At 42.5% G+C, this 27,870-nt stretch overlaps 3 protein-coding genes across 7 annotated transcripts in view; 1 reads left to right on the plus strand and 2 right to left on the minus strand.

Annotated features, from left to right (window-relative positions):
* Positions 1 to 8,187: 8,187 nt before the first annotated feature.
* LOC134328632 (nascent polypeptide-associated complex subunit alpha, muscle-specific form) lies at positions 8,188 to 16,784 on the minus strand. Its single transcript, XM_063009776.1, is given in 8 exon segments — positions 8,188 to 10,031; positions 10,106 to 10,281; positions 11,050 to 11,203; positions 11,336 to 11,530; positions 12,978 to 14,048; positions 14,051 to 14,248; positions 14,250 to 14,393; positions 16,451 to 16,784. Coding segments are annotated over 8 exon segments (2,340 nt in total). The 5' UTR covers positions 16,685 to 16,784; the 3' UTR covers positions 8,188 to 9,863.
* The window catches only part of tsc2 (TSC complex subunit 2), a 48,603-nt gene continuing 37,429 nt past the window's right edge, over positions 16,697 to 27,870 (plus strand). For 3 of the 4 annotated variants that reach the window (XM_063009771.1, XM_063009774.1, XM_063009775.1), the window contains exons 1-2: positions 24,079 to 24,233; positions 24,801 to 24,956. In XM_063009771.1, the coding sequence (XP_062865841.1) occupies positions 24,825 to 24,956 (132 nt within the window). In that variant the 5' untranslated portion in view covers positions 24,079 to 24,233; positions 24,801 to 24,824. Of the gene's footprint in view, positions 16,714 to 24,078; positions 24,234 to 24,800; positions 24,957 to 27,870 lie in introns of those variants that run through there. The other variant, XM_063009773.1, reaches the window with a different exon arrangement.
* Positions 18,896 to 23,320, minus strand: nthl1 (nth-like DNA glycosylase 1). 2 transcript variants are annotated; one of them, XM_063009796.1, is made up of 7 exons: positions 23,261 to 23,320; positions 22,918 to 23,060; positions 21,380 to 21,576; positions 21,125 to 21,295; positions 20,599 to 20,758; positions 20,411 to 20,516; positions 18,896 to 19,417 (listed from the first exon to the last, which is right to left on the minus strand). In XM_063009796.1, exons 2-7 carry the CDS (start codon positions 22,997 to 22,999, stop codon positions 19,159 to 19,161), a joined length of 975 nt encoding a protein of 324 aa, XP_062865866.1. In that variant the 5' UTR covers positions 23,000 to 23,060; positions 23,261 to 23,320; the 3' UTR covers positions 18,896 to 19,158. The 2 variants fall into 2 exon arrangements, with proteins under 2 accessions (XP_062865866.1, XP_062865865.1); XM_063009795.1 differs by lacking the exon at positions 23,261 to 23,320 and having other exon boundaries at positions 22,918 to 23,210.

The following is a 27,870-nucleotide window of genomic DNA, read 5'->3' on the forward strand; positions in this document are numbered from 1 at the left end:
GTGTCCATGAGGGTGGGTGGGAGGGTATTTTGGGAGGGTCGGGAGGGGTATCTCCTCTAGCTAACCGCAGAACGCACCCAATCACAGTGGACTCGGACCTTAACAAATAAATAAATAAATAAACGTAGAGACGAGCGACAGGTAACGCCAGCGGTAACACCAGCGCTCACCAGAGGGCGCCGTTCTGCCGAGCAGATCTAAACACAGTGACTTTGAGCTGATTAGTTTTTTTAATTATTAATAAAGTAATAACATTAATAGAATAAGAACCACAACGAAGAAAATAACGGTTTATGCACAATTCTTGTTTTCCTTTCCTGTTCTTTCTGGTCTCAGTCGGGCGGGGTCCGCTCCGGACTTCATGCGCCGCTATTCTTCTGATGTTTCTACTCTGTGCTCGTTTTTTTTATTTTTTTTGCTCTGTGTTCCGGAACGTACAGAAGTCCAGAGAGGCCGTGTGTTGTTTTTATTTCCCGTCTCGTTATTTTATCGTAAAAACATTTACTTTGCAATTCCGGATTGTGAATTTCTGCTTTGCTTTTACACCGTTTCTAGAAAGTGATGACGATTAGATTCTGGATTGTGAATGCGCCGGTGCTTCACTTTTTCTCCTTTTCTAGAAACGAGTGACGATTAGATTCCGGATTGTGAATGCGCCGGTGCTTTGCTTCTTTTTCTCCTTTTCTAGAAAGTGGTGATAATTAGATTCTGGGTTGTGAACACACCTGTGCTTCGCTTATTTTTCTCCTTTTCTAGAAAGCGATGACTATTAGATTCTGGATTGTGAATGCGCCGGTGCTTTGCTTCTTTTTCTCCTTTTCTAGAAAGTGGTGATAATTAGATTCTGGGTTGTGAACACACCTGTGCTTCGCTTATTTTTCTCCTTTTCTAGAAAGCGATGACTATTAGATTCTGGATTGTGAATGCGCCGGTGCTTGGCTTCTTCTCCTTTTCTAGATAGCGATTAGATTCTGAATGCACCGGTGCTTTGCTTTTGTCTCCCTTTCTAGAAAGGGATGAGGATTAGATTCCAGATAGTGATTGCGCTGGTGCTTTGCTGGAAAGTGATGAGGATTAGATTTGCAATTGTGAACGCGCCTGTGCTTTCGCTTATTCTCCTTTCTAGAAAGCGATGATGATTAGATTCCAGATTGTGAATGTGCATTTTCTCCTTTTTTTTAAAAGGTGATGAGGATTAGATTCCGGATTGTGAATGCACCGGTGCTTTGCTAGAAAGTGATGACGATTAGATTTTGGATTGTGAACGCGCCAGTGCTTTGCTTTTGTCTCCCTTTCTAGAAAGCGATGATGACGATGGTTAGATTCCAGATTGTGAACCCGCCGGTGATTTGCTAGAAAGTGAGGACAATAAGATTCCGGATTGTGAATGCGCCGGTGCTTTGACGATTAGATTCCGGAATGTGGATCGTGAACGCGCCGGTGCTAAAATCAACCCACGGCCTCTGTGGACTTATGAAATGAAGCTCCGCGAACCCGTTACGGTTTGTGCGCTGCTGCGTCGGTTTATTATTATTATTATAATTGTTTGTATTTTATTTTCCCTTCGTACGTGCTGCGTCGGTAGTCTCGATGTTTTTTATGGTACATTATTACACTTGACTCCTGGACCCCACTGACCTGTAAACTGTGACCCTGTGTGTCTGTGTGTGTGTGTGTGTGTATATGTGTGTGTGTGTGTGTATATGTGTGTGTGTGTGTGTGTGTGTGTGAGAGAAAGTACTTGTACTGACTCTTGATGCCATATTGATATTTGCCGAGTTAATCCTGTCGTACAGCAGCCACGCCCGTCAGTATAGGTTTCATTTCTACGTTTATTGTTTATTTTGCTGCTACTGCTGTTTTTTATTATTATTATTATCAGTGAATAAAAATAAAAGCATATCTTTAATATGATCTATCCCTGATAGAACAATACACACATCATCGACGTCATCTCGTCGTGCACTTTCCCGCCCTTTATGTATTTTATTTATGTTTTTTTTTTATATATATATTAGAATCTAATGCTGACATTTACAGATGAAATACGACTGGTAGACTCTGATTCGCCGGGGATAAAGTAACGTAGACTTGTGCGTCTTCTGTCTAGCAGGTAAACGTCTGGTCCGGGTTTCCGAAAGACGTCAGCGATCGTTTTCTCTTTTCCTCGACAGAAAACGTTATAAATAATGAATAAAAGATTTTCTACCACCGTGTTTGTTTATTTTACACCACAGAATAGCTATTCGGGTCGTACAAGTTTACTGAACCTAGCACACAACCCTGCAGTCTACTGGCAACAGCAGTTACAGTGCTGGCCAAAAGTATTGGCACCCCTGCAATTCTGTCAGATAATACTCAATTTCTTCCAGAAAATTATTGCAATCACAAATGCTTTGGTATTAATATCTTCATTTATTTTGCTTGCAATGAAAAAACACAAAAGAGAATGGAAAAAAAAGTCAAATCAATTATCATTTTACACAAAACTCCAAAAATGGGCCGGACAAAAGTATTGGCACCCTCAGCCTAATACTTGGTAGCACAACCTTTAGACAAAATAACTGCGAACAACCGCTTCCAGTAACCATCAATGAGTGTCTTACAATGCCCTGCTGGAATTTTAGACCATTCTTCTTTGGCAAACTGCTCCAGGTCCCTGAGATTTGAAGGGTGCCTTCTCCAAACTGCCATTTTGAGATCTCTCCACAGGTGTTCTATGGGATTCAGGTCTGGACTCATTGCTGGCCACTTTAGAAGTCTCCAGTGCTTTCTCTCAAACCATTTTCTAGTGCTTTTTGAAGTGTGTTTTGGGTCATTGTCCTGCTGGAAGACCCATGACCTCTGAGGGAGACCCAGCTTTCTCACACTGGGCCCTACATTATGCTGCAAAATTTGTTGGTAGTCTTCAGACTTCATAATGCCATGCACACGGTCAAGCAGTCCAGTGCCAGAGGCAGCAAAGCAACCCCAAAACATCAGGGAACCTCCGCCATGTTTGACTGTAGGGACCGTGTTCTTTTCTTTGAAGGCCTCGTTTTTTTTCCTGTAAACTCTATGTTGATGCCTTTTCCCAAAAAGCTCTACTTTTGTCTCATCTGACCAGAGAACATTCTTCCAAAACGTTTTTGGCTTTCTCAGGTAAGTTTTGGCAAACTCCAGCCTGGCTTTTTTATGTCTCTGGGTCAGAAGTGGGGTCTTCCTGGGTATCCTACCATAGAGTCCCTTTTCATTCAGACGCCGACGGATAGTACGGGTTGACACTGTTGTACCCTCGGACTGCAGGGCAGCTTGAACTTGTTTGGATGTTAGTCGAGGTTCTTTATCCACCATCCGCACAATCTTTCGTTGAAATCTCTCGTCAATTTTTCTTTTCCGTCCACATCTAGGGAGGTTAGCCACAGTGCCATGGGCTTTAAACTTCTTGATGACACTGCGCACGGTAGACACAGGAACATTCAGGTCTTTGGAGATGGACTTGTAGCCTTGAGATTGCCCATGCTTCCTCACAATTTTGCTTCTCAAGTCCTCAGACAGTTCTTTGGTCTTCTTTCTTTTCTCCATGCTCAATGTGGTACACACAAGGACACAGGACAGAGGTTGAGTCAACTTTAATCCATTTTAACTGGCTGCAAGTGTGATTTAGTTATTGCCACCACCTGTTATGTGCCACAGGTAAGTAACAGGTGCTGTTAATTACACAAATTAGAGACGCATCACATGATTTTTCAAAGGGTGCCAATACTTTTGTCCACCCCCTTTTTTATGTTTGGTGTGGAATTATATCCAATTTGGCTTTTTGACAATTCTTTTTGTGGTTTTCCATTGAAGACAAATTAAATGAACATTTTAATATCAAAGCATTTGTAATTGCAATCATTTTCTGGAAGAAATTGAGTATTATCTGACAGAATTGCAGGGGTGCCAATACTTTTGGCCAGCACTGTACATAACGAGCAGATGCACACAAGCCTAAGACGATAACAAGCGATGCTAAGTCGGGACTGGTGTGTTTATGAGGGCTACGACGGTTCCCCTTTGTTTGGTCAATGCTAATATGAGCACATTTGTGTGCAAGACCCTCAGTCGACGATCCAACAATGCTAGTTTGGTTGCGCTGGTCTCCGGGTAAAGTTGTTAGCAAAGATTTACTCAGATTAGACGTGTAAGGTGGGGGTAATAAATACGAGGAGTAAAAGTGGTGTAAATTTGGCTTTTTTGCTACATAAATCAAAGGTTTATTAGCAACACAACGTGCTAATTCGACACAAGTGCTAACACCGAATACGTAAACGGCGCCTGTGTGATTTGTTAGCTAATACGGACCAAACACACAATACGTACGTGCTAGTGTGAGGTTTTTTTTTTTTACTGATGAATTAAGACCGTCAAGTGCTGAAGCGTGTGAAGCATTAAACAAGTTTATATTAATAAAATGAGCAGATGCACACAAGCCTAAGATGATAACGAGCAATGCTAAGTGGCGACTGGTGTGTTTATGAGGGCTACGACGGTTCCTCTTTGGCAAATGGTACACCAGAACATAGTTCTTTTACTTTTATGCGTTTGGTCAATGCTAATATGAGCAAATCTGTGTGTAAGTCGTACGTTTGGTTGCGCTGGTGCTCAGGGTAAAGTTGTTAGCAAATATTTACTCAAATTAGACGTGTAAGGAGGGGGTAATAAATACGAGGAGTAAAAGTGGTGTAAATTTGGGTCTTTTTGGTGGATAAATGAAAGATTTATTAGCAACACAACGTGCTAATTCAACACAAGTGCTAACACAGAAAGCGTAAACAACGTCTGTGTGATTTATCAGCTAATACAGACCAAACATACAATAGGTACCAGCTAGTGTGAAGTTTCTTGCATTTATATATCTAGTTTGATTAAAATTAAGGAATTATTATTAGCTTATAGATTTGGTGCAACTACTTTTATCAGATACTCGGGTAATTTTATTATATGAAATGTTAACACATACTAGTGAACTGTATTTGACATTTACTTGTCAGTAACGTGAACGCACCATGTTGTGAAGGCACCACGTTATGAATACCACAGCACCCAAAAACACTAATATAGCCTGATTATAGTGTTAAAACTTTGATATTTATCAATTTATGATTCAAAGTTCACACATTCGAACCGAATTTGTGTTAAAATAGATGTAAACATGGAGTATGTACATATTTAATATTCCTCTCAGTTATACAGTAGAAATAGGGAAGCGAAGGTCTGAGAGAGACGCTGCGAATGCACCGAGAAGCGCCCGAGTCTTTCCGAAGTTTTCCGAGGTTTACCGAAGCTCTACGAAGTATCGCGAGTTTTTCCGAGGATTACCGACTAGATGAGGTAAACAAAATATGCACAATTACTTCGTTTTACACACAAAAAAAAGAGCGCAACAAAGTGAAACATGCACCCAAATACACAGATTAAACTTATTAAAGATAATATCCCGAAGCTTGTTACATAATGTTGGCCTGATTTTCTCCTCAGTTTGGTGCCAGTCTGAATGATCTGTCCATAGCGTGAGGTGAGGTGAGGTGAACAATTATCATGACCCACACATTACAAACATTACTTTGTTTATACAGTAAATACTAGTATTATAAACCAAATAAATCCAGCGTATGGTGGTTTGCTGGTCTTCCAATGGTTTGTCCAGGGTTAACTGGTCTAACGACCTGGTAAAGTTGACGCTGATTGGTCTACCTGGTTGATCTTCCAAGCTTACACCTAGACTCCGAGGCTTCAAAACGACGTACGATCCAATACAAGCAATCGAGGACCTTGTTTAAGGGTGTAAACAATGAGTTTAAACCAGCAGAAATACCTCAAAGAAATTGGACAGTGTCCTTACGCTCAGACATGAAAATCTGGAGAACATAGTAGAACAGAATTGATCGAATAGATTAAAGGACTTGTATTATATTCTGAGAAGACAGAAAGTGCCTAAAGCACTCCTGCTCAGGGGTCCAACAGTGGTAATTTTTTATAAGCACCAAGACTTGAACTGTCAATGTTCTGATTAATAGTCTACTACCATAACCGCTGAGCTATCACTGCCCGCCAATGACCTAAATTAACCAAATGAAGAGACACCAGCATGGTTTAAACATGGCTTAGTGGCAGCTGTAGCCTTGCGGTTAAGGTACTGGACTAGTAATGGAAAGGTTGCTGGTTTAAGCCCCACCATTAACCCTCAACTGCTTGGACAACATACTGTCACAGTACTGTAATAAGTACTCTAAGTACTCACATTTTTGCAGTTTTGTGGATGGATATTTGTACATTTTTTATAGCAAACAGATCCGGGCTGCAGGCAGGTCAGTCAAGCGCGTGCACTCTGTGTCCATGAAGCCACTCTTTTGCCAAAAACAAGCTGAAACATCGGACCACAGCATGTGCTATGCTTAGGTATATTTCTTGGCATTTCTCGATGCAGCGGTCGACTTCGTTAAGTAACGACGGTTTTTCGAAGTACCCCTGATTTCTCCAGATTAAATTATTAGCAGTATTGTACAGTAGTGTTAAAAAAAACACCATTAACTTGATAAATCACTGTTTTTAGTAGAAGTGATATTTCTACATAGCAAATAATTGACTTGAAAGTGTAGTAGATTAATGAAAACAAAACAAACCCAACAATTAGGACGTGCATGCCGTTCATTCTGAGTAATCAAAGCATTGATTGAAAGGGGGTTGTTCAAAATAATAGCAGCGAGGAGTTCAATTGGTGAAGTCATTCATTCTGCAGAAGAACGGGTGTCAATTTTGGCCCTTGTTTAAGGTAGGAGGGTGGCAAATGTTGCACAGGTTGGTCATAGCTCATTTCCTTCTGAAATACTGGGTAAAATGGGTTGTTCCAGACATTGTTCTGAGGAACAGCGTACTTTTATTAAAAAGTTGATTGTAGAGGGAAAAAACATACAGAGAAGTGCAGCAAATTCTAGGCTGCTCAGCTAAAATGATCTCAAATGCCTTAAAGTGACAACCAAAACCTGAAAGATGCAGAAGGAAGCGTGGAACTACTGTTCAATCGGATCAGAGAATAGCCAAAATGGCAAATACTCAGCCAATGATCACCTCCAGAAAGATCAAGGAACATCTGAAGTTAGCAGTGAGTACAGAAGATGATTAAGTGAAGCCAATTTACCAGCAAGAACTCCTGCAAAGTCCCGTTGTTAAGATAAAGACGCGTCCTGAATGGGTTCAAATTTCCCAAAGAACACATTGACTGGTCCAAAGAGAAATGGCTCAACATTTTGTGGACTGGTGAAAGCAAAATTGTTTCTTTTTGGGTCTAGTGGCCGTAGACAGTATGTCAGATGATCCTCGAGCACTGAATTCGAGCCAAAGTTCACTGTGAAGACAGTAAAGCATGGTGGTACAAAACTATGATATGAGGATGTTTTTCATACCATGGTGTTACGTCTATTTATCGCATACGAGGGATCATGGATCAGTTTAAATATATCAGAATACTTGAGCAGATCATGTTGCTCCGTGTCGAAGAAGAAATGCCCTTAAAATGGGTGTTTCAACATGACAATGACCCAAAACATCTTGGTTACAGACAAACAAGATTGAGGTAATAGAGTGACCAGCCCAATCCCCTGACTTCAACCCCATAGAGAACTTGTGGGCTGATACATGGATCTGAAACGCGTTTTTTTTTAGGCAAAACCCAAAATTGCAGAAGAACTGTGGAATGTCGTCTAATCATCCTGGACTGGAATACCTGTTCAGAGGAGCCAGAAGTTGGTCGACTCCATGCAACACAGATCTCGGAAACAATTGTTATGCCACTAAATATTAGTTCAGTAATTTAAAGTAAAGTGAAACCTCAAACATTTTCAGTTTATAGATACATTTTTTGAGTTTTTAAAGAAAAATGCTGCACTGCTGTTATTTTGAACAGCCTAATATTCATTTTTCTTAACTTTCTGTAAAGGATTAACACAAACTGGCTACATTTAGTTAATGTTTTGATTTAGAATTGAAGGTGTAGTATTTTCAGTGCATTTGCATTTATGGAAATAAAAGTTATTATAATAATTTTGTGCTTTATTCACTTTTTTAAAATCACTGCTATTTTTTTTAACACTACTGTATTTAACTCATCCTATAGCTTGTTTAAAAGGAAGGCACAGGACTTGTGTGATCAAGGAAAGTGTTTTTATTCATTAATACATTTATATTACACATTTTCATTATACTTCATTATCGTAATTAGTAAATTACAGTGTAGTAGTATAGTGTGATAATGTTTCTGCAGTATTGTAGTATCGTGTTACTGTGTTATGTATTTTTATACTGTTTAATATACAATATTACGTTAGTAGATTTCAGTGCTTCACAGTTAGTTGGTGCTTTTAAAATGACGTGGTGTCAGAAGTGTGACGCCTCTTTCACACTTCACGTGCCGCTATGATTAATACACATGTAATAACAGCTCCTTCTTTAATATATAGGTTATATATATATATATATATATATATATATATATATATATATATATATATATATATATATACACACTATATAGACAGAAATATTGGGACACCTGAGCGTGAGCTTGTTTGACGTCCAATTCCAAAAGCAGATGCGTTTTATTGGGAAAACTGCAGGGAAATGCGACAATAAATAAATAAATAATTAATAATTCAACAATGGAAATATAATTCCGTGTTGGATAGAAATTGCACAAATATGAGGACTAATGGTGGTAATGCTAGTATGCAGGATAGCAGTCAGAAGTTTACATACACTCGCAAGGGACATACACTATACTGCCAAAAGTATTCGCATATGAACTTGAGTGACGCCCCGTTCTTAATCCATAGGGTTTAATATGATGTGGTGGGCCCCCCCCCCACACTCTTCTGGGAAGGCTTTCCACAAGGTTTAGGACCATTCTGTTACTCCAGAATGTTGGACGAGAACCCTGGCTCGCAGTCTCCGCTCTAATTCTATCGGGTCGAGGTCAGTCAAGTTCTTCCACACCAGACTCGCTCATCCAAGTCTTTATGGATCATGTTGGAGCAGGAAGGGGCCATCCCCAAACTGTCCCCAAAAATCTCTTGGTACGCTGAAGCATTAAGAGTTCCTTTCACTGGAACTAAGGGGCCGAGCCCAACTCCTGAAGAACACCCCCACACCATAATCCCCCCTCCACCAAACTTTACACTTTATACTCGGCACAATACAGTCAGACGAGTACCGTTCTCCTGGCAACCGCCATATCCAGACTCGGAGAAGCGTCCAGTCTGGAGTCCGGTGGCTGCATCTGAAGGCCACATGAAGTTTGGAGGTCTGTAGCGATCGACTCTGCTCATCCGCTGACCCCACCCTGTCATTTTACGTGGCCGACGAGTTGCCGTCGTTCCCAGTCGCTTCCAGTTTGTTATAACACCTCTGACAGTCGACTGGATTTGTTGCACAGGTGGCATCACGGTACCACGCTGGAACCCATTGGAACATTGGAGTGAATACTTTTGGTAATATAGTGTATTTTAGTGATTTGTTGGTTCTTATTTTATTGTTGTTGACTTTTGTTGACTATTATTGTAGCTGGTGTTTATATGAAAAGTACATGTAAGGGAACAGTGGTCTCTTGCCAAGGTTTGGGAAGAAAAGTCAAACTGTCAACGCTTGTTATTTCACTTCCAGGTTTGCATTCCATCACCTTCACTAGACCCTCGTTAGTTGTCACCTCCGTTTACTAGACTCGTTTACTCCTACGTACCCTTCTTTCCCACATTCTGTCTGACCTTCAATTCCTTCAACCTGTCTTATAATCGCAGACCTCCCAAAGATGTTACTTTAAGCGATGACTCTTTAGCTTCTGTGCAATCTCAGAAGTTGCTGAAGACCTCGTGCTTCTTCCTCCAGGTCATCGGGGGCGCCGCCTTCCTGGCCTTTTTGGATCGCACCTTCTGCCTGGCCTCGGCCGCCGTGTGGCTCAGGTGCAGGCCGTCGTCCCACAGCGGGTCCTGTTCCTTCACCTGCTTCAGGTCCTGGATCTGTCCAGAGAACAGAGAAGGGCGTGTCAAGAAGCTGCAGGTCCTGATTTAAGTGAAGAGATACGTCAGCGTACCTTGGGGTCGGCTGTGGTGTCGGGGCTGCCCAGGTCCACGCTGGTCTCCGAAAGCGTAGAGCGCGATGAGGAACTCCCGTAGTTCCAGTGCTTCGGGCTGCCGTTTGATACTGGTGGATCCGTTGGCGTGAGGTTTGAAGCTGGGCTGTCTATGATTGGTCCGTCCACACAGTCCTCTGTTAGGGTATAAACAAAGGACACCCGCTTTAGTATTGGGACGCCCGTTCTAACTTTCGGGATGAATCGGAACGTCAATTGAAGGGACACAATGGACACAGATCTTAGATCTTGTCTTATTTTAACACCGTTCGTTCAGGTGTCCTAATACTTTTGGTCATATAGAGTTTGGTAGACTGTGAGGTTAAAAAGTAATCGCAGCTCTGCTACCATACACACAATTGGCTGCGTCTGTAGGGGGTGGGACGACGGTCGAAAGAGGGTTCCTCATTGCTGAGGAGGGGGGACGGACGATCACAGACAGCAGTGCGTGACTCTCTGTATGTAATACCCCGCCGCTGGCAGGTAAAAAGAAGCGGTTCAAGGGCCTCTCTCAAGGGCCCAACAACGGTGTGAGACAATGCAGCACCTTTCAGGTGAACCGTGGAGGGGGTGATGCCCATGCAGGGGACGGACGATCACAGATGGCAGTGCGTGGCTCTCTGTACGTGATACCCCGCCCCTGACAGGTGAAAAGAAGTGGTTTAGGGGCCTTACTCAGGGGCCCAACAGTGGTGTGATACGGTGCAGCACCTTTCAGGTGAGCCATGGTGGCGGTGATGCCCATGCAGGGGACGGACGATCACAGACGGCAGTGCGTGGCTCTCTGTACGTGACACCCCGCCCCTGGCAGGTGAAAAGAAGCGGTTCAGCTAATACAGTGCAAGCGGTTAAAGGTTCAGGGGCCTCACTCAGGGGCCCAACAGTGGTCTAAGAGGGTGCAGCACCTTTCAGGTGAGCCGTGGTGGGCGTAATCTCGAGCTTTTGAAACAGCGCGTCGGTTTCTGGATCCACCACCAGCAGCTTCGTTTCCTGTCCGCATCCTCGGATTAAGGCCACGACCTCGGAGTGCCTCATACCCTTGATCCTCCGGTCATTCACCTGCGAAACAAACACACACGCACACACACACACACACACACACTGACCGGTCACACCTAGACCTAATCCCGTCCGAATCTGCCCCTCTCTAACGAGCTCATCTCTAATCCAGCCTAATTAAGAGCCGATTACCTGGATGAGTCTGTCCCCGGCCAGTAATCCGGCCCTCTGCGCTGGCGAATCGGGATCCACCGAGCGGATGTACTGACCCTCGTGGCGTTTATCGCAGTGCAGGTTAAAACCGAAGCCCTGTTCGTCCGGGACCACCTGGCAGAGCCGCGGACGCAGGTCACGCGTCCAGGCGGCGTCTTCGGAACCCGGCATCTCCTAAAATATGGAGAGGAAAGAAAACAAAAGGGCTTTTTATAATCCATGTACCTGCCAGACTAAGTGAAGAGGGTGTGGCTCTATACCTGTCAGTCCCAGTAAAAGGCGTGGCCTGTTTACCTGTCAGTTTCTGTAAAAAGGTGTGGTCAGTGTACCTGCCAGTCACAAGAAAAAGGCATGGCTTCTATACCTGTCAGTCCCAGTACAAAGGTGTGGTCAGTGTACCTGCCAGTCACAAGAAAAAGGCATGGCTTCTTTACCTGTCAGTCCCAGTAAAAAGGTGTGGTTTATGTACCTGCCAGACTAAGTAAAGTGCCTGTGGTCCATGTACCTGTCAGTCCCAGTAAAAAGGTGTGTTCAGTATACCTGTCAGTCCCAGTAAAAAGGTGTGGTTTATGTACCTGCCAGACTAAGTAAAGTGGCTGTGGTCCATGTACCTGTCAGTCCCAGTACAAAGGTGTGGTTTATGTACCTGCCAGTCCCAGTAAAAAGGTGTGGCCTCTGTACCTGTCAGTCTAAGTAAAGTGGGTGTGGTCAGTGTACCTGTCAGTCCCAGTATAAAGGGGTAGTTTATGTACCTGTCAGTCCCAGTAAAAAGGCATGGCTTCTATACCTGTCAGTCTCAGTAAAAAGGCGTGGCTTATGTACCTGTCAGGCTAAATGAAGTGGGTGTGGTCTCTGCTCCTGTCTGTTTATTGGCCCATGACTTCACACATACACACACACACACACATTAAGCCACAATGTGTGTGTGTGTGTGTATATGTGTATGTGTGTGTGTGTGTGTGTGTGTGTGTGTGTGTGTTATTAAATTTCTCCCGTTGGTGCGACACGCCCTGAGCAGAACGCTTTGTGAGACTTGATGTCATTTCCTGTTAAGAAACAATACAGGGGGGATATTGTTTTACTGTTACACACACACACACACACACACACACACACACACAAACACAATGAACCTCTTTCTGACACTTGTGGGAAAAAAGCTATGAAATGAAACACCACACACACACACACACACACACACAATATGGACAAAAGTATTGGGACAGAGCCCTGACCCCCCCCATAGCTCTGGGACGAACCGGAACGTCAACGCTGAAGGAAGGCTCGTTCGGTGGCGTCAGACATGGCGCAGATCACGTCCTCTCCAGCGTACCGGCTAAATTTAGACTTCTGGGATGTGACCCCCCTCGGGGTCCCATTTCCTGGATTTCCGGTGATACATTTCACTTCACAGACTCGATAAACATGAACACGGAGACAGAGCGTAGAAATCATTGAAAGAATTAGATGGTCCTGGGTTCGATTCCCCTGCCGTGGTGTCCTTTCTGTGTGGAGGTTAGGAGCAGGTAGATCAGACCTCAGGCGGTCCTGGTGTGGGCCGGAGGGTCTATAGGGGGCAGAGCGGCTCAGAAATAAAATGTGTGTGTGATGATGTTCCTACCTGGTTGCCGTTGGTGACGATGGTCGCTCTGGGCCTCGTTGGGGTTCCGTAAGATTTGCTCCCGCCCGAGGGGAAAGTGATGATGTCGTACGGCGGCGAAGGGGTGGACTCACGGGGCGACGGAGGGTTGGAGTCACATGGCGAAGGACAGTACTTCTGGGGACGCGATGGAGGGACGGACTCCTGGGGTGACGGAGGGTTGGAGTCACCTGGTGATGAAGGAAATGAAGAAATGATCTGGGGTGGCGAAGAAGGGACGGACTCCTGAGATGAGGGACTGGTGGACTTACCTGGTGACCAAGGGTTGGAGTCACCTGATGATAAAGGAAAAGGGTTCTGGGGTGGCGATGGAGGGACGGACTCCTGGGATGAGGGACGGGTGGACTTGCACGGTGATGGAGGGTTGGGATCACATGACGACCGTGGGATGGACTCCTGGGGTGAGGGACAGGCAGGCTTGCATGGTGACCAAGGGTTGGAGTCACCTGATGATGAAGGAAACGACTTCTGGGGTGGCGATGGAGGGATGGACTCCTGGGGCGAGTAAGGGGCGGACTTGCGTGGCGACGTAAGGTTGGAGTCACATGATGAAGGACAGTACTCCTGGGTTCGTGATGGAGCGATGGACTTCTGGGATGACCGAGGGTTGGAGTCACAGGACGCCAGAGGGATGGACTCCTGGGGTGAGTAAGGGGCGGACTTACATGGCGACGAAGGGTTGGAGTCACCTGATGATGAAGGAAAAGACTTCTGGGGTCGCGATGGAGGGATGAACTCCTGGGGTGACCGAGGGTTGGAGTCGCTGGAGGCCAGAGTGATAAACTCCTGGGGTGATGGAGGGGCGGAATTGCGTGGCGATGGAAGGTTGGAGTCACATGATGAAGGACAGTACTCCTGGGGTGACCGAGGGTTGGAGTCGCAGGACGCCAGAGTGATGGACTCCTGGGGCGATCGAGGGGCGGACTTGCGTGGCGACGGCAGGTTGGAGTCACACGACTCAGGACAATACTTCAGGGGTCTCAATGGAGGGTTGGAGTCACATGACGACCAGGAGATGGACTCCTGCGGTGACGGATGGGCCGACTTGCGCAGCGACGTAGTGTCGGAGTCACACGACTCCAGAGGGATGGACCGCAGCGAGGACGTCTGGGATCCGTACTGTGACCGGAGGGGCGAGCTGCGCAGCGACAGAGCGACCGAATCGCACAACGAGCGACCGGCGGAGGAGCGCGAGCTCGGGGAGACAGACGCGGACGCGGTCCTGGACGAGGACCCGCGAGGTAAGAGGAAGCAGCTCATCTCCACCGCCAGGTCCTCGGTGCAGGGCAGGGAGTTCCGGCGCAGGAAGTCGTCCGTCTCCTGGTCCACCACCAGGAGTCTGGTCCTGCTGTCCACCTCCGTTATCTTCTGGACCACCTGACGGGGAACAACATCAGACATGAGTCGTTGGGGTGTGTCTGTGTATGGGAATTTGTGCCTGTTCAGTCAAAAGAGGATAAAAGATAGCCAGTTACCCCTCCTCAATGGGAGACCCCGATTGTGTACCAGGAGAGTCATGGCGTAGCCCTGTGTACGTTTCTTTATTAGCACGGTGCCAACGTGACTGCGCCCCACCGGTCATGATCGACGTCCTCACCTAGGAGAGGTGCTGACCTTTAGGGAGCAGGAAGGCGCAACCTGCCCCTGATGTACAGATAACGTACCGTTTGTTTATTACTAGCATTAGCCTCATGCGCTAAACAGCTAGTCTAGATTAGCAAGACCTCCTCGATCCCACGCGTCGGTCCACCCTTCCCGCCAAAATACAGGTATCGGTACGAGGGGAGTAATTCCAGGCGAGTCCCAGAGGGTCGAGGAACTTTTCCGTCTGGCGTCTCTTTAAGGAAGCTAATCTAGCATCGACACGCCGGTGTGTGTTTAGTCATAACCGCTGCCCCATTTGCAAACAGCGAGCTGCGGGGCGAGACAGGCTGTCAGACGGGTTTTTCGTCCCCGAGGCGACAGAGTTCCGGTGCATCGCTAATGAGCGTGGATGCTACGTGCATCGTTAGAGATCCGTATCGCGCACAGAGAACGGCTCTGTGTCCTGTTCCAGCATGAGCAAGCCCAGGGTTAGCGCCAAGGAATACAAATAAACGCTCGTTTGACTGAACGGGCACGAATTCCCACGGCGGACGACGGGACGTCCGGCAACCACAATTATTAGAGCGACCCCCGAAGCTCCAGGACCGACCGGATTCCAAACTGCCGCCCAAACGGGACTCCGAGTGCCAGCGAGGATAAACAGGGATGTGATGTGACGGTCTAAATCACACCGCCATCACAACGTTTGCATAACATTTGCATCGCTGCAGTAAGTGTGTGTGTTGTAGGGAGGCACAGCAGTGCACTCTTAGTGCAGGTCACATGCCAGGATGAATGAATGAATGAATCAGATATACACATACTGAGGTCGGAGCGCAGGGTCGGCCGTCATGTGGCGCCCCTGGAGCAAAGAGGGTTAAGGGTTTTGCTCAAGGGTCCAACAGCGGTTGCATGGCCGAATGAACGAATGAACGAATGAACGAATGAATGAATGAATGAATGCCTGCATTTGTCAGATATACCCATCCTGCAGTCAGAGCGCAAAATTGGCCTAGTACCGTGCCCCTGGAGCAAGAGGGCTTTGCTCAAGTGTCCAACAGTGGCTGCATGGCCTAATGAATGAATTAATGAATGAATGACTGAATGAATGAACGCCTTTATTCATCAGACATACACATACTTGGGTCGGAGCGCAGTGTCGGCCGTCATGTGGCGCCCCTGGAGCAAAGAGGGTTAAGGGTCTTGCTCAAGGGTCCAACAGTGGCTGCATGGCCGAATGAACGAATGAACGAATGAATGAATGAACGCCTTTATTCATCAGACATACACATACTGGGGTCGGAGCGCAGCGTCGGCCGTCATGTGGCGCCCCTGGAGCAAAGAGGGTTAAGGGTCTTGCTCAAGGGTCCAACAGCGGTTGCATGGCCGAATGAATGAATGAATGAATGAATGAATGAATGAATGAATGCCTTTATTCGTCAAATATACACATCCTGGGGTTGGAGCGCAGGGCCGGCCAAGTACGGCACCTCTGGAGCAAAGAGGGTTAAGGCTTTGCTTTGCTTGGTTGCATGGCCAAATGAATGAATGAATAAATGAATTAATTAATGCCTTTATTCGTCAGATATACACATCCTGGGGTTGGAGCGCAGGGTCAGCCGAGTACGGTGCCCCTGGAGTAAAGAGGGTTAGGGCTTTGCTCGAATGAACGAATGAATGAATTAATGAACGCCTGTATTTGTCAGATATACCCATCCTGGGGTCAGAGCGCAAAATTGGCTTAGTACAGCACCCCTGGAGCAAGAGGGCTTTGCTCAAGGGTCCAACAGTGGCTGCATGGCCGAATGAACGAATGAATGAATCAATGAATGAATGAATCAACGACTCACCTGTTGGTGTGAATCCTTCTCCACGTTCTCTCCGTTCACCTCCACCACCCGGTCCCCGGAGCGCAGACCGGCCAGCTCCGCCGGAGAACCCGCCTCGATCTTCCGGATGACCTGCGCGCCGTGCCTGCGCTCTCCGTGCAGGTGGAACCCGTAACCCCGGTCCCCTTTGGTCAGATAGCACAAGCGGGGTCGCAGGTTCCTCTCCATCATCTCCAGATGCACCTGATCATCCATCATCAGCATCAGCATCCAACAGCACGCAGGTTTAGAACCGCCGCATTATAATAAACAAACGCGCGTCTTGGCTAAAGTGCGTCAAAACGCAAGGCGCGTCTTTTTTATTATTATTTTTACTTTTATTAAAATTAGACCTTAAATAAATAAAAATACGACTAAAATATGTGTATTTAACTCGTTTTTTTGTATATTTTTTAATATATATTATTGCAAACAGTTTCTCATGACGTCCACTTAAAATAATCACATTTTCAGCACAGATCTGTTATTATTTGCGACTTTTTTGTTTTTGCATTTTGCGCTTTGTTAAAAAAATAAAATAAAATCTAAAAATCACTGAATCACTGTCCGCGTTTTAGATCCTTCCACGTTTAAGACGAACAAGTGGAAGCTGATTTAAATCCGATGTGCTTCAAATCGCGTCCAAATAAATAATAATAAAAAAAATTATTATTAAAAAAGCGGCTTCTTTTGTTTTAATCCTGTAGAAACATCCAGCGCTCTCTGTTCCAGCTCTGTTCTTCCTTAAAGTTTCTCTCTTTATCGGTTCGTCGGTCAGTAATCGGCTCACACCGACTTAAATACCGATTTAAATCCGCATACGGGACTAAAAAAAACAAAAAAACTAACAAAAAAACAACAACACCGGGCTGGTGCGCACGGATCAGCCGTTTCACCTTCCCCCGACTTCTCCAGGTTAAATAATCACCTCCTGTTCGTTAATAAACAACCAACAACCTCAGGAATAAATAAAGCTTAAAAATAATAAAAACAAAGGTCCAAATAACCGAAAAATAAAACCAACAAAACAGAGTCCAAAACGAGCAAAGACAGAAAGTCGGAGCGTTTGAGGCGCCGCGGGAGACTAAAGAGTCCAGAGGAGGAAAAAAGAAGGAAAGGAAACTTCAAACTTAGTGACTCTCTCTCTCTCTCACACACACACACACACACTCATACACACACACACACATACACACACACACACACACACACACATTCATGCACACACACACACACACACACACTCATGCACACACACACACACACACACACACGAGATATGAAAACTGCAGTTTGCTAATTTTTTTAATGTTCTAAATGTTTTCTTTTTTCTTTTTTTAATGTCTTAACCTTCCTTTTTTATACTTTAATGTTCTAAATTTTACCTTTTTGTTTAATGTTCTGACTCCTTTTTTTTTAGAAAAAACGTTTTTAATGTTCTAGATGTTATTTACTTCTTTTCTTTAATGTTTTAACTTTCCTTTTTATACTTCAATGTTGTAAATGTTCTTTTTACTTTTCTTTAATGTTTTAAATTTATTATTTTTTATTTAATGTTCTAAATGAATTTTTTTTTTCTTCTCTTTAATAAATTTTTTTTCTTTTCTTTAATGTTGTAACTGTTATTTTATTCTTTCCTTTATGTTCTAAATTTTTTGTTTTCTTTAATATTCTAAATGTATTTTTTTTCTTCAGTGTTCTACGTTTCTTTTTTTTTTTCTTTTCTTTGGTGGTCTAAATTTTTTATAGTCTAAATGTGTTTTTTCTTTGATGTTTTAAAAGTATTTTTTTTGTTTAATATTCTAAATGTATTGTTTTCTTTTCTTAAATGTTCTAAATGTTCTTTTATTTAATGTTCTGAATTTTTTTTCTTTCCTTTAATGTTTTAAATGTTTTTTTTCTTTTCTTGACTGTTCTAAATTGTTTTTATTTTCCTTAATGTTCTACATTTATTTATTATTTCTTTAACGCTCTAAATGTTCTCTTTTTTAATGTTTTAAATTTATTTTATTTTATTTTCTTTAATGTTCAAAATTTTTGTTTTCTTAAATATTCTAAATGTTCTTTATTCTTTCATTTAATGTTAATTTTATTTAATGTTTTTTTTTCTTTTGGCAGCTCCTTATTTAGGCGGAACCACCGGGCTCGTGTACTTTACTGCTACAGCACCCAACACTCAAGTGTTCATTGTTGATGATGATTTGGTGAAGTTGTAACTGAATACAGTGAATATCAACAAAGCTTATTGAGAGAGAGAGAGAGAGAGAGAGAGAGAGAGTGAGAGGAATGAGAGAGAGGAACGGTGAGAGATCTCTTATCATGATTAGATCTTAAAGCTCCCGGAACTTTTCCTCTTCCCCTCAGTCATGATTCTTTATTTTATGGACGCTCGTAATGAGGTGTGATGATGAATATAGAGAAGAACAATTTTACTTTATTGTTTATTTGTAGAAAAATAAACAAACTGTTAAAAAAGTTCAGTAAATAAACAAATGCACATAAACTAAATTACCAAAAGTATGTGGACGCCTGAACGTGAGCTTGTCGGACGGCCCAGTTCAAAAACGAACAATATTAGAGCGACCTTGATGTGATCTTTTGTATGTCTGTGGGAATTTGTGCCCATTCAGTCAACATATGACATGTATGGTTGGGTGCTGATGCTGATGTTCCGGTTCATTCCAGAGCTGTTAGGTGGGGCGGAGCTTTTTTTGGGTTTTGCTCGTGTCCGTTCTTCTCCTGGACCGAGATGTAGCGACCGGGACGGCGGCCGGTTCCTCCTTCACCTCCCGTTTAGCCGTACGGGGTTCGGGTCTTCCGTCGGGTGCCGGTCCGTGAGCAGAGGGGCAGGAGCGGCGGTTTAGACACAAGGAGCACAGGGGGCCGACGGGTAAACACACCTGCTGCCCGAAACCCACGAGCAGCCAGTTGATCTCGGCCCACAGGTCTCTACGGGACACAGAGAGGAAACAGGAAGTGGATTCGTTATAAAATATGAAGAGAAATTTAAAGTATGTAAGGGCGGGTTTGGGCAGTTTGGGTGCTCAGGTGCGTCCTGTTCTAGAGACAAGTCTAGAACTTCATTGGTGTACACCCGGTGCATTTCGAATTGATTGGACATTATTTATTTTTTTCTTTATTGTTTTAAATGTATTTTTTATTTTCTTTAATATTTTTTATTTTCTTTAATGTTTTAAATGTATTTTATTTTTTCTTTATATAAATAAATGTTCTACATTGATTTTTTATTTAATGTTCTACATTTTCTTCTCTTTAATGTTTAAGTTTTTTCTTTTCTTAAACGTTTTAATTTCTATTGTTTAATGTTCTAAATGTATTTTTTCTTTTCTTTAATGATCTAAAAATTATTTTCTCTTCTTTAATTTTTTATAATTTATTTTTCTTTTCTTTAATGTTCTAAATTAATTTCTTTTCATTTCTTTAATGTAGTAAATAGTTTTTTCTTTTCTTTTATCTTCAAATTTTTTTCTTTAATGTTCTATTTTTTTTCTTTAATGTTCTAATTTTTTTTCTTTTCTTTACTGAGCTAAATTTATTTATATTTTTTTTCTTTAATGTTCAAAATGTATTTTTTTCCTTTAATGTTTTATATTATTAGTTTTCTTAATGATCTTTTCTTTAATGATTTATTATTAATTTTCTTTTCTTTATTGTTTTATAATTTATTATTTTCTTTTATTTAATGTCCCAAATTTATTTATTTTTCTTTTCTTTAATGTTCTAAATTTATTTTTTATTTTATTTAATGTTCAATTTTCTTTTCTTTAATTTTCTAAATGTATTATTTTTCTTTTCTTTAAAGTTCTGAATATTAAATGAATGAATCTCTGCTCCATGTGCACACGTGTGAAGATTGATGCTCTGCTATGAAGAGCGAGATAAAGTGCCTAAATCCCCTCATACAGAGGAGTCTAAACTCACCTCGGTAGCCACCGCTCCAGAGCTCGTCTGGTCTCCTCCGGGTTTTTGGTGGCCTGGCGGGTCCAGCCCAGCCTGTTGGAGATACGATGGACGTGAGTGTCCACACCTAAACACACACACACACATAAATAAGTGAGATTTCTTTGTTTCGTTACGTTCATTACTGCCAGATTTGCGCCTCCGCTCACCGATCCCGGACACCCGACTCCAGGCGATGGTCATGGCCAGATGTGCCATCTTGGGTCCCACGCCGGGGAGACGAACCAGACCCTCCACCGTGTCGGGGACGTCCCCTCCGAACTCGCGCTGGATCATCTCGGTCGCCTGCTTTATGTACCTCGCTTTCCTCTGTGCGGGGGGCGGGGCCGGGGGCGGGGCATCGACCAAAACGAAAACCAGAAAAATGGACAAATTAAAGGAAAAGCCAGCCACAAGACTGGGTAGTGGGTTGGCGCAATAGCTTTACAAGTACACTCCATGGCCGAAAGTATGTGGACGCCCGACTTGGGTTTGAGGTCCGAGCTCCAGCCCGAACTCATCGAGCCACATCGTTATGGGAACAGCGGGGAACAGTCATGCTGGAACTGGAACGTTCGTTCCCCAAGCTGGAAGCGCATCACATACACCCTGGTTAAAAGGGGCGTCCACATACTTTCGGCTCTATGAGCTGACTTGTCGTTACGTATATAAAAGTGCGCAGGTGTGTGTCGTTACCCTCCAGAACCCCACGGGGTAGATCAGCCGGCCCAGCGTGTCCTCGTCCATCTCCAGAACGGACGCCACGCTTAGGCCCCGCCCACGCAGCCTCCGCACGGCCGCCGCCGTCACCTGGTCCTTCGTCTGACTGGACAGCATCAGCGACACCAGCACCTGGTAGCGCCTCACCTGAGGAAGCAGAACATAGAGGAACTGTGCTGTGCCCCTACTCAAAAGAGGTCACATGACTTCACATGACTCTTGCGCCCTTACCTCGGGTGGAGCGTCCGGGTCGTGGCATTTCTCCGCCCCCATCTGGTCCACCGGAGCGTCCCGGCCGCTCCGCATCTCCCTGACGAGGGTCAGCTGACTCCTCCAATCGGGCGGCTCCCAGCGCTCGTCCTTCGCCGCAGCGCCCTCGGCTTCGTACTCCACCTTGAGGTGGCGCCGCTTTCCGCGCCCAGAAGCTTCTGTAGGTTTTCGAATATTAAAGAATATTATCGGTGGCAACGTTGGATGCCAGATTGGTAAAAAGAGCGCTGGTACTGGTACATCAAAACCTACTCAGTGCTGATCCCACTGAATGACTGGATGAATTATATATTGAAGCAGGCTGTGTCCCAAATTGTTCCCTATTAGATATAAAGTGTGCCTAATAGGTTCACAGGCAATTAGACAATTGTCAAATACATCAAGGAGTAGAAAAAAAGGACGTCCAAATATTTTTGCCACTAATACTAGATTGCTCTTGGGGACTAAAGGGACAGTTTTACTGTTTGTCTTCTTAAATGATGTAAATAAAGGGTAGAAGTGCTTATTTAAGTGTAAATAAGTCACCATCGTGTGCATTTGCCAACAGGAGAACTGAATCAAACGGTAAACCTATTAAATAAACAAGCCAAATCAACGTTTTTTAACTCTTAGACCCCCTATGTGTTAAAACAAATGCTCCTTGGATCCCACTGACACAGTTTAAGGATGACAAGAGGTAAATTTGGTGTACGGATGGTAGGAGCTTCCACACCTTGGTCTGCTCCGTTGGGCTATTTCTTTTCCTTTCCTTTAATTTTCTAAATACATTTTTTTCTTTACATTGATGTTTTAAATGTATTTATTTTTATTTTCTTTAATTTTCTAAATTATTTTTTTCTGTTCTTTAATTTTCTAAATTATTTTTTTCTTTTCTTTAATAATCTAAATTTATTTATTTTTCTTTACTTTGATGTTATAAATGTTTCTATTTGTATTTTCTTTAATTTTCTAAATGTATTTTTCTTTTCTTTAATTTTCTAAATTATTTTTGTCTTCTCTTTAATTATCTAATTTTTTTTCTTTACTTTGATGTTATAAATGTTTTTATTTTTATTTTATTTAATTTTCTAAATTATTTTTTTCTTTTCTTTAATGATCTAAATGTATTTATTTTTATTTACTTTGATGTTATTAATGTATTTATTTGTATTGTCTTTAATTTTCTAAATGTATTTTTCTGTTCTTTAATGTTTTACTCTTTTTCTTTAATGATCTAAATGATTATTTTTCTTTACTTCAGTGTTCTATTTTTTTTCTTATTTTAATTTTCTATCTTTTTCCTTTTGTTTAATGTAGTAAATTATTGTATCTGCACCAACAACTCAAACAGAATCTTTTGTGGTCGCGCTCCTTTTGTGGTGTCCATTCTCAAAGACCCGACCCAGGCTATAGGTGGTTTGAAATTATGACGTCACAACATTGCAAACCCCTGCCCTAGATGTCAAATATAGATCTCTATATCTGACATACACTCAAAAGTATTTGGTAAACTGGCATACCAGACTGTCCATACTGGGACTCCTGTACTGTACTGGTATGTCCATCATCAGGTTCCTCTTTGATTGTGTTGTTCTCCACCATCCTGGATCTTAACCCCCCGATTCCTCCAGAATTCTGGACAGTCCCCAGACCTGCAGCACTTCTGAAATACGAAGAACTCGTTCTCTTCATAACTGAGGCGCAAACAACACGAACAAACGAGCTAAACATCAGTTTACTGCGATTTCTGTATAAAAGTAAAACATAATTACACTATCGATCTCGAAATATGAGCCATATATACATAAGCAGCCATGTTTACATACATAAAATCTAAAAACAATGTGAATATCGACTCGTTACATGTGCTGTAGTTCTATTTAGATGACGTCCTAATAGATTTCAATAGAAAACACGGACTACAGAAACTACAATTCCCGTCAGATCACTGCGCACTGTAACCACGTGACCTTGTTTTTAGCGGAAGTCCTAGGAGCAAACAACGCGAACAAACGAGAGTTTACTGCGATTACAGTGTAAAAGTGGAACACAAATACATTATGTATCTAGAAATATGATATTATCAGGCATGTTTACATACATAAAATGTAAAAAACACGGTAACTCCACGAGTTACGTTAGTTGTAGTTCTATTTAGATGTCGCACTAATAGATTCCAATAGAAAACACGGACTACAAAAACTACAATTCCCGTCAGATCACCGCACATTACCGGAAATGAATGAATGAATAAACAAATGAATAAACAAATGAATAAACAAAGGAATGAATAAATAAATAAATATATTTCTGAATGAATTAATAAATGAATGAATGAATAAACGAGTTCATTACGAACGAACAAATAAACAAGCAAGTGAATGAATGATGAAAAAAGAACTGAATCAACCAATGAACAAATAATTAAATTAACGAACAAATAATTAAACAAATGAATAAATGAATTAATCATTGAATAAATAAACGATTATTGCATGAATGAATGAATTCATTAATACACAAATGAACCAATAACACGAGTCAGTAAACCGTTAAGACTCGCGATCTAAAAAAGAAAACTACATTTCCCATGAGCCACCACACCGAGCCGAGGCCACGTGACTGTTTTTAGAGGACGTGCATGTGGTTGCGTGAAACATGACTTCCGGCTGCAGAGGGGCTGAGAGGAGAGTGTTTGTGTTCAGCTGCGGTGTGAAACAGACAAATGTATCAAATATAGAATATTAATAATAATAATAATAATAATAATAATTAGATGAAATCAGGGCGGAACAGAGAAGTTTACATGAACACTCAGCTGCTGCACACACCCGCGGTAAGTGTGTTTAGTGTGTGTGAGCTGTTTGTTTATGGAAGGCGGAGGTTAATGTTCATTAATGTGATTATTATTATTATTATTATATTATTATGTAATATTGCATCATGCAGACATGAGGAGCAAATGTATAAAAGTGTTAACAATACTCAACACTGAACCGTTGTGGTTTGATATTTGACACCTTTGCAGGAGTCCTGCACAATAACAAAGCTTCAGCACTTCCAATATTAATAATTATTACATAATTACCCCCCCAAATTCTACCCCCTTTTGTTTTGAAACCCCCTTTCACCCTCTTTGCCTGGCAGCGATCATGATCCTGGGGTTCGACCGGACAGAAGACAAAGCCTTCGAGATAAATGCTTGGGAAATTGACTTACCGTTTGATTCGTTTCTCTGGGATGCGTCCCAATCCTCCGGAGTAGTTTCACTTTCGAGCACATTTTTCAGCTTCAAGATTTGAGAGGGGCTCAGTCTTGCGCATGTAGAGTCCGGCTCGAGACTCCGCAGTGTTGAAGTCGTCTTTTAACTATTCTTAATCTCTCCTTCATCGTCCTCCCCCAGTGAGTCCGTCAGCATCGTCCCGTCATGAACAAGCACCCGAGCAAGGAGTCTCTGAGGGACAAGATCAAGGGCGTGTTCGGACTCACGCCGCGCGTCCCCGCCAAACACAGCGAGAGCCGACCGTCCGAATACATCATCACCAACGACATTCTGAAGGTCAGAGGCGCCCGTCACGCTCGGCACTTAGAATACTGCTGCCAGCGCTTCTAAATTTTTTATTATTATTTACGCTTCTAGATTTTAATTCATAATTTTTTTTTGTTTGTTTCTAGATTTTAACTAAATTGTTTTTGCTTCTGGATTTTAATTCATTATTTTTGCTTCTAGATTCTAATAAATTTTGCTTCTAGATTTTAATGATTAATTGTGCCTCTAGATTTTAGTTATTAATTGTGCCTCTAGATTCTAATTATTATTATTTTTGCTTCTAGATTCTAGTTAAATTTATTTGCTTCTAGATTTTTTTTTTTTTAAATGCCTCGATTTAACTTATTTTTTTTTGCTTCTAGATTTTAATTCGTTAATTTTTTGCTTCTAGATTTTAATTATTAATTGCGCATCTACATTTTAATTAGATTTTAATTTAAATATTTTGCTTCTAGATTTTAATTATTATTTTTTATACTTCTAGATTTTGATTCAATTTTTTTTTTGCTTCTAGATTTTAATTCTTTTTTTTTTTTTTGCTTCTAGATTGTATTTTTCTTCTTGTAGACTTTAATTATATATGTATAAAAAATATTTAATATATATATTAGGGCTGTCAAACGATTAAAATTTTTAATCACGATTAATCTCAGAATTTCATATAGTTAATCGCGATTAATCACATTTAAAAAACAAAAAGAAGAAAAGAAGGATTTTTAAGTGAAATGTTACAATTAAAATGGTGAACACATTTTATGCTAAATGTACTGATGTTAAAAACTGCTGGGACAAGAGAAAACTGTAAGGGAGTTTTATTCACTCACATACTAGGCAGTAATACTATCCAGCAGAGACCCTTGACTTCGTATAAATGTCAGATTGTAGGTTAAAATTTCTCCATCAGCAAACATTGTAGATCAGCGGTGCTTTAGGTGGGATAAGGCGTAGTTATTGTAACAGACTTTACTGTGGTTGTATCTTGACAATGGTTTGATGGACGTTTCTACACGAAGTGAGTGTGTTTTGACCCTTTGGGGCTTCCAAGTGTTCTGCTCCCGACAATTTGTGAATATAGCGTGTATTTATTTCTTTATTAAGCGAGTGCATCACTACGACGCTCGATTACATTATGTTAACAAACCGCAAATGAAAAACGGTGGCAAGCCTCAACATGAACTACGGATGACTCGCAGGGCCAAATAGAATTTGCGTTAACGGCACTATTTTTTTTAATCGCGTTAAATTGAGATCGCGTTAATGCGTTATTATCGCGTTAACTTCGACAGCCCTAATATATACAGTGTATCACAAAAGTGAGTACACCCCTCACATTTCTGCAAATATTTCATTATATCTTTTCATGGGACAACACTATAGACATGAAACTTGGATATAACTTAGAGTAGTCAGTGTACAGCTTGTATAGCAGTGTAGATTTACTGTCTTCTGAAAATAACTCAACACACAGCCATTAATGTCTAAATAGCTGCAACATAAGTGAGTACACCCCACAGTGAACATGTCCAAATTGTGCCCAAAGTGTCAATATTTTGTGTGACCACCATTATTATCCAGCACTGCCTTAACCCTCCTGGGCATGGAATTCACCAGAGCTGCACAGGTTGCTACTGGAATCCTCTTCCACTCCTCCATGATGACATCACGGAGCTGGTGGATGTTAGACACCTTGAACTCCTCCACCTTCCACTTGAGGATGTGCCACAGGTGCTCAATTGGGTTTAGTCCATCATCTTTACCTTCAGCTTCCTCAGCAAGGCAGTTGTCATCTTGGAGGTTGTGTTTGGGGTCGTTATCCTGTTGGAAAACTGCCATGCGGCCCAGTTTTCGAAGGGAGGGGATCATGCTCTGTTTCAGAATGTCACAGTACATGTTGGAATTCATGTTTCCCTCAATGAACTGCAGCTCCCCAGTGCCAGCAACACTCATGCAGCCCAAGACCATGATGCTACCACCACCATGCTTGACTGTAGGCAAGATACAGTTGTCTTGGTACTTCTCACCAGGGTGCCGCCACACATGCTGGACACCATCTGAGCCAAACAAGTTTATCTTGGTCTCGTCAGACCACAGGGCATTCCAGTAATCCATGTTCTTGGACTGCTTGTCTTCAGCAAACTGTTTGCGGGCTTTCTTGTGCGTCAGCTTCCTTCTGGGATGACGACCATGCAGACCTAGTTGATGCAGTGTGCGGCGTATGGTCTGAGCACTGACAGGCTGACCTCCCACGTCTTCAACCTCTGCAGCAATGCTGGCAGCACTCATGTGTCTATTTTTTAAAGCCGACCTCTGGATACGACGCCGAACACGTGGACTCAACTTCTTTGGTCGACCCTGGCGAAGCCTGTTCCGAGTGGAACCTGTCCTGGAAAACCGCTGTATGACCTTGGCCACCATGCTGTAGCTCAGTTTCAGGGTGTTAGCAATCTTCTTATAGCCCAGGCCATCTTTGTGGAGAGCAACAATTCTATTTCTCACATCCTCAGAGAGTTCTTTGCCATGAGGTGCCATGTTGAATATCCAGTGGCCAGTATGAGAGAATTGTACCCAAAACACCAAATTTAACAGCCCTGCTCCCCATTTACACCTGGGACCTTGACACATGACACCAGGGAGGGACAACGACACATTTGGGCACAATTTGGACATGTTCACTGTGGGGTGTACTCACTTATGTTGCAGCTATTTAGACATTAATGGCTGTGTGTTGAGTTATTTTCAGAAGACAGTAAATCTACACTGCTATACAAGTTGTACACTGACTACTCTAAGTTATATCCAAGTTTCATGTCTATAGTGTTGATCCATGAAAAGATATAATGAAATATTTGCAGAAATGTGAGGGGTGTACTCACTTTTGTGATACACTGTATATATATATGTTGCTTCTAGATTTTTTTGCTGC

This window comes from Trichomycterus rosablanca, chromosome 15, assembly GCF_030014385.1.
Source record: "Trichomycterus rosablanca isolate fTriRos1 chromosome 15, fTriRos1.hap1, whole genome shotgun sequence".
NCBI lineage: Eukaryota > Metazoa > Chordata > Actinopteri > Siluriformes > Trichomycteridae > Trichomycterus > Trichomycterus rosablanca.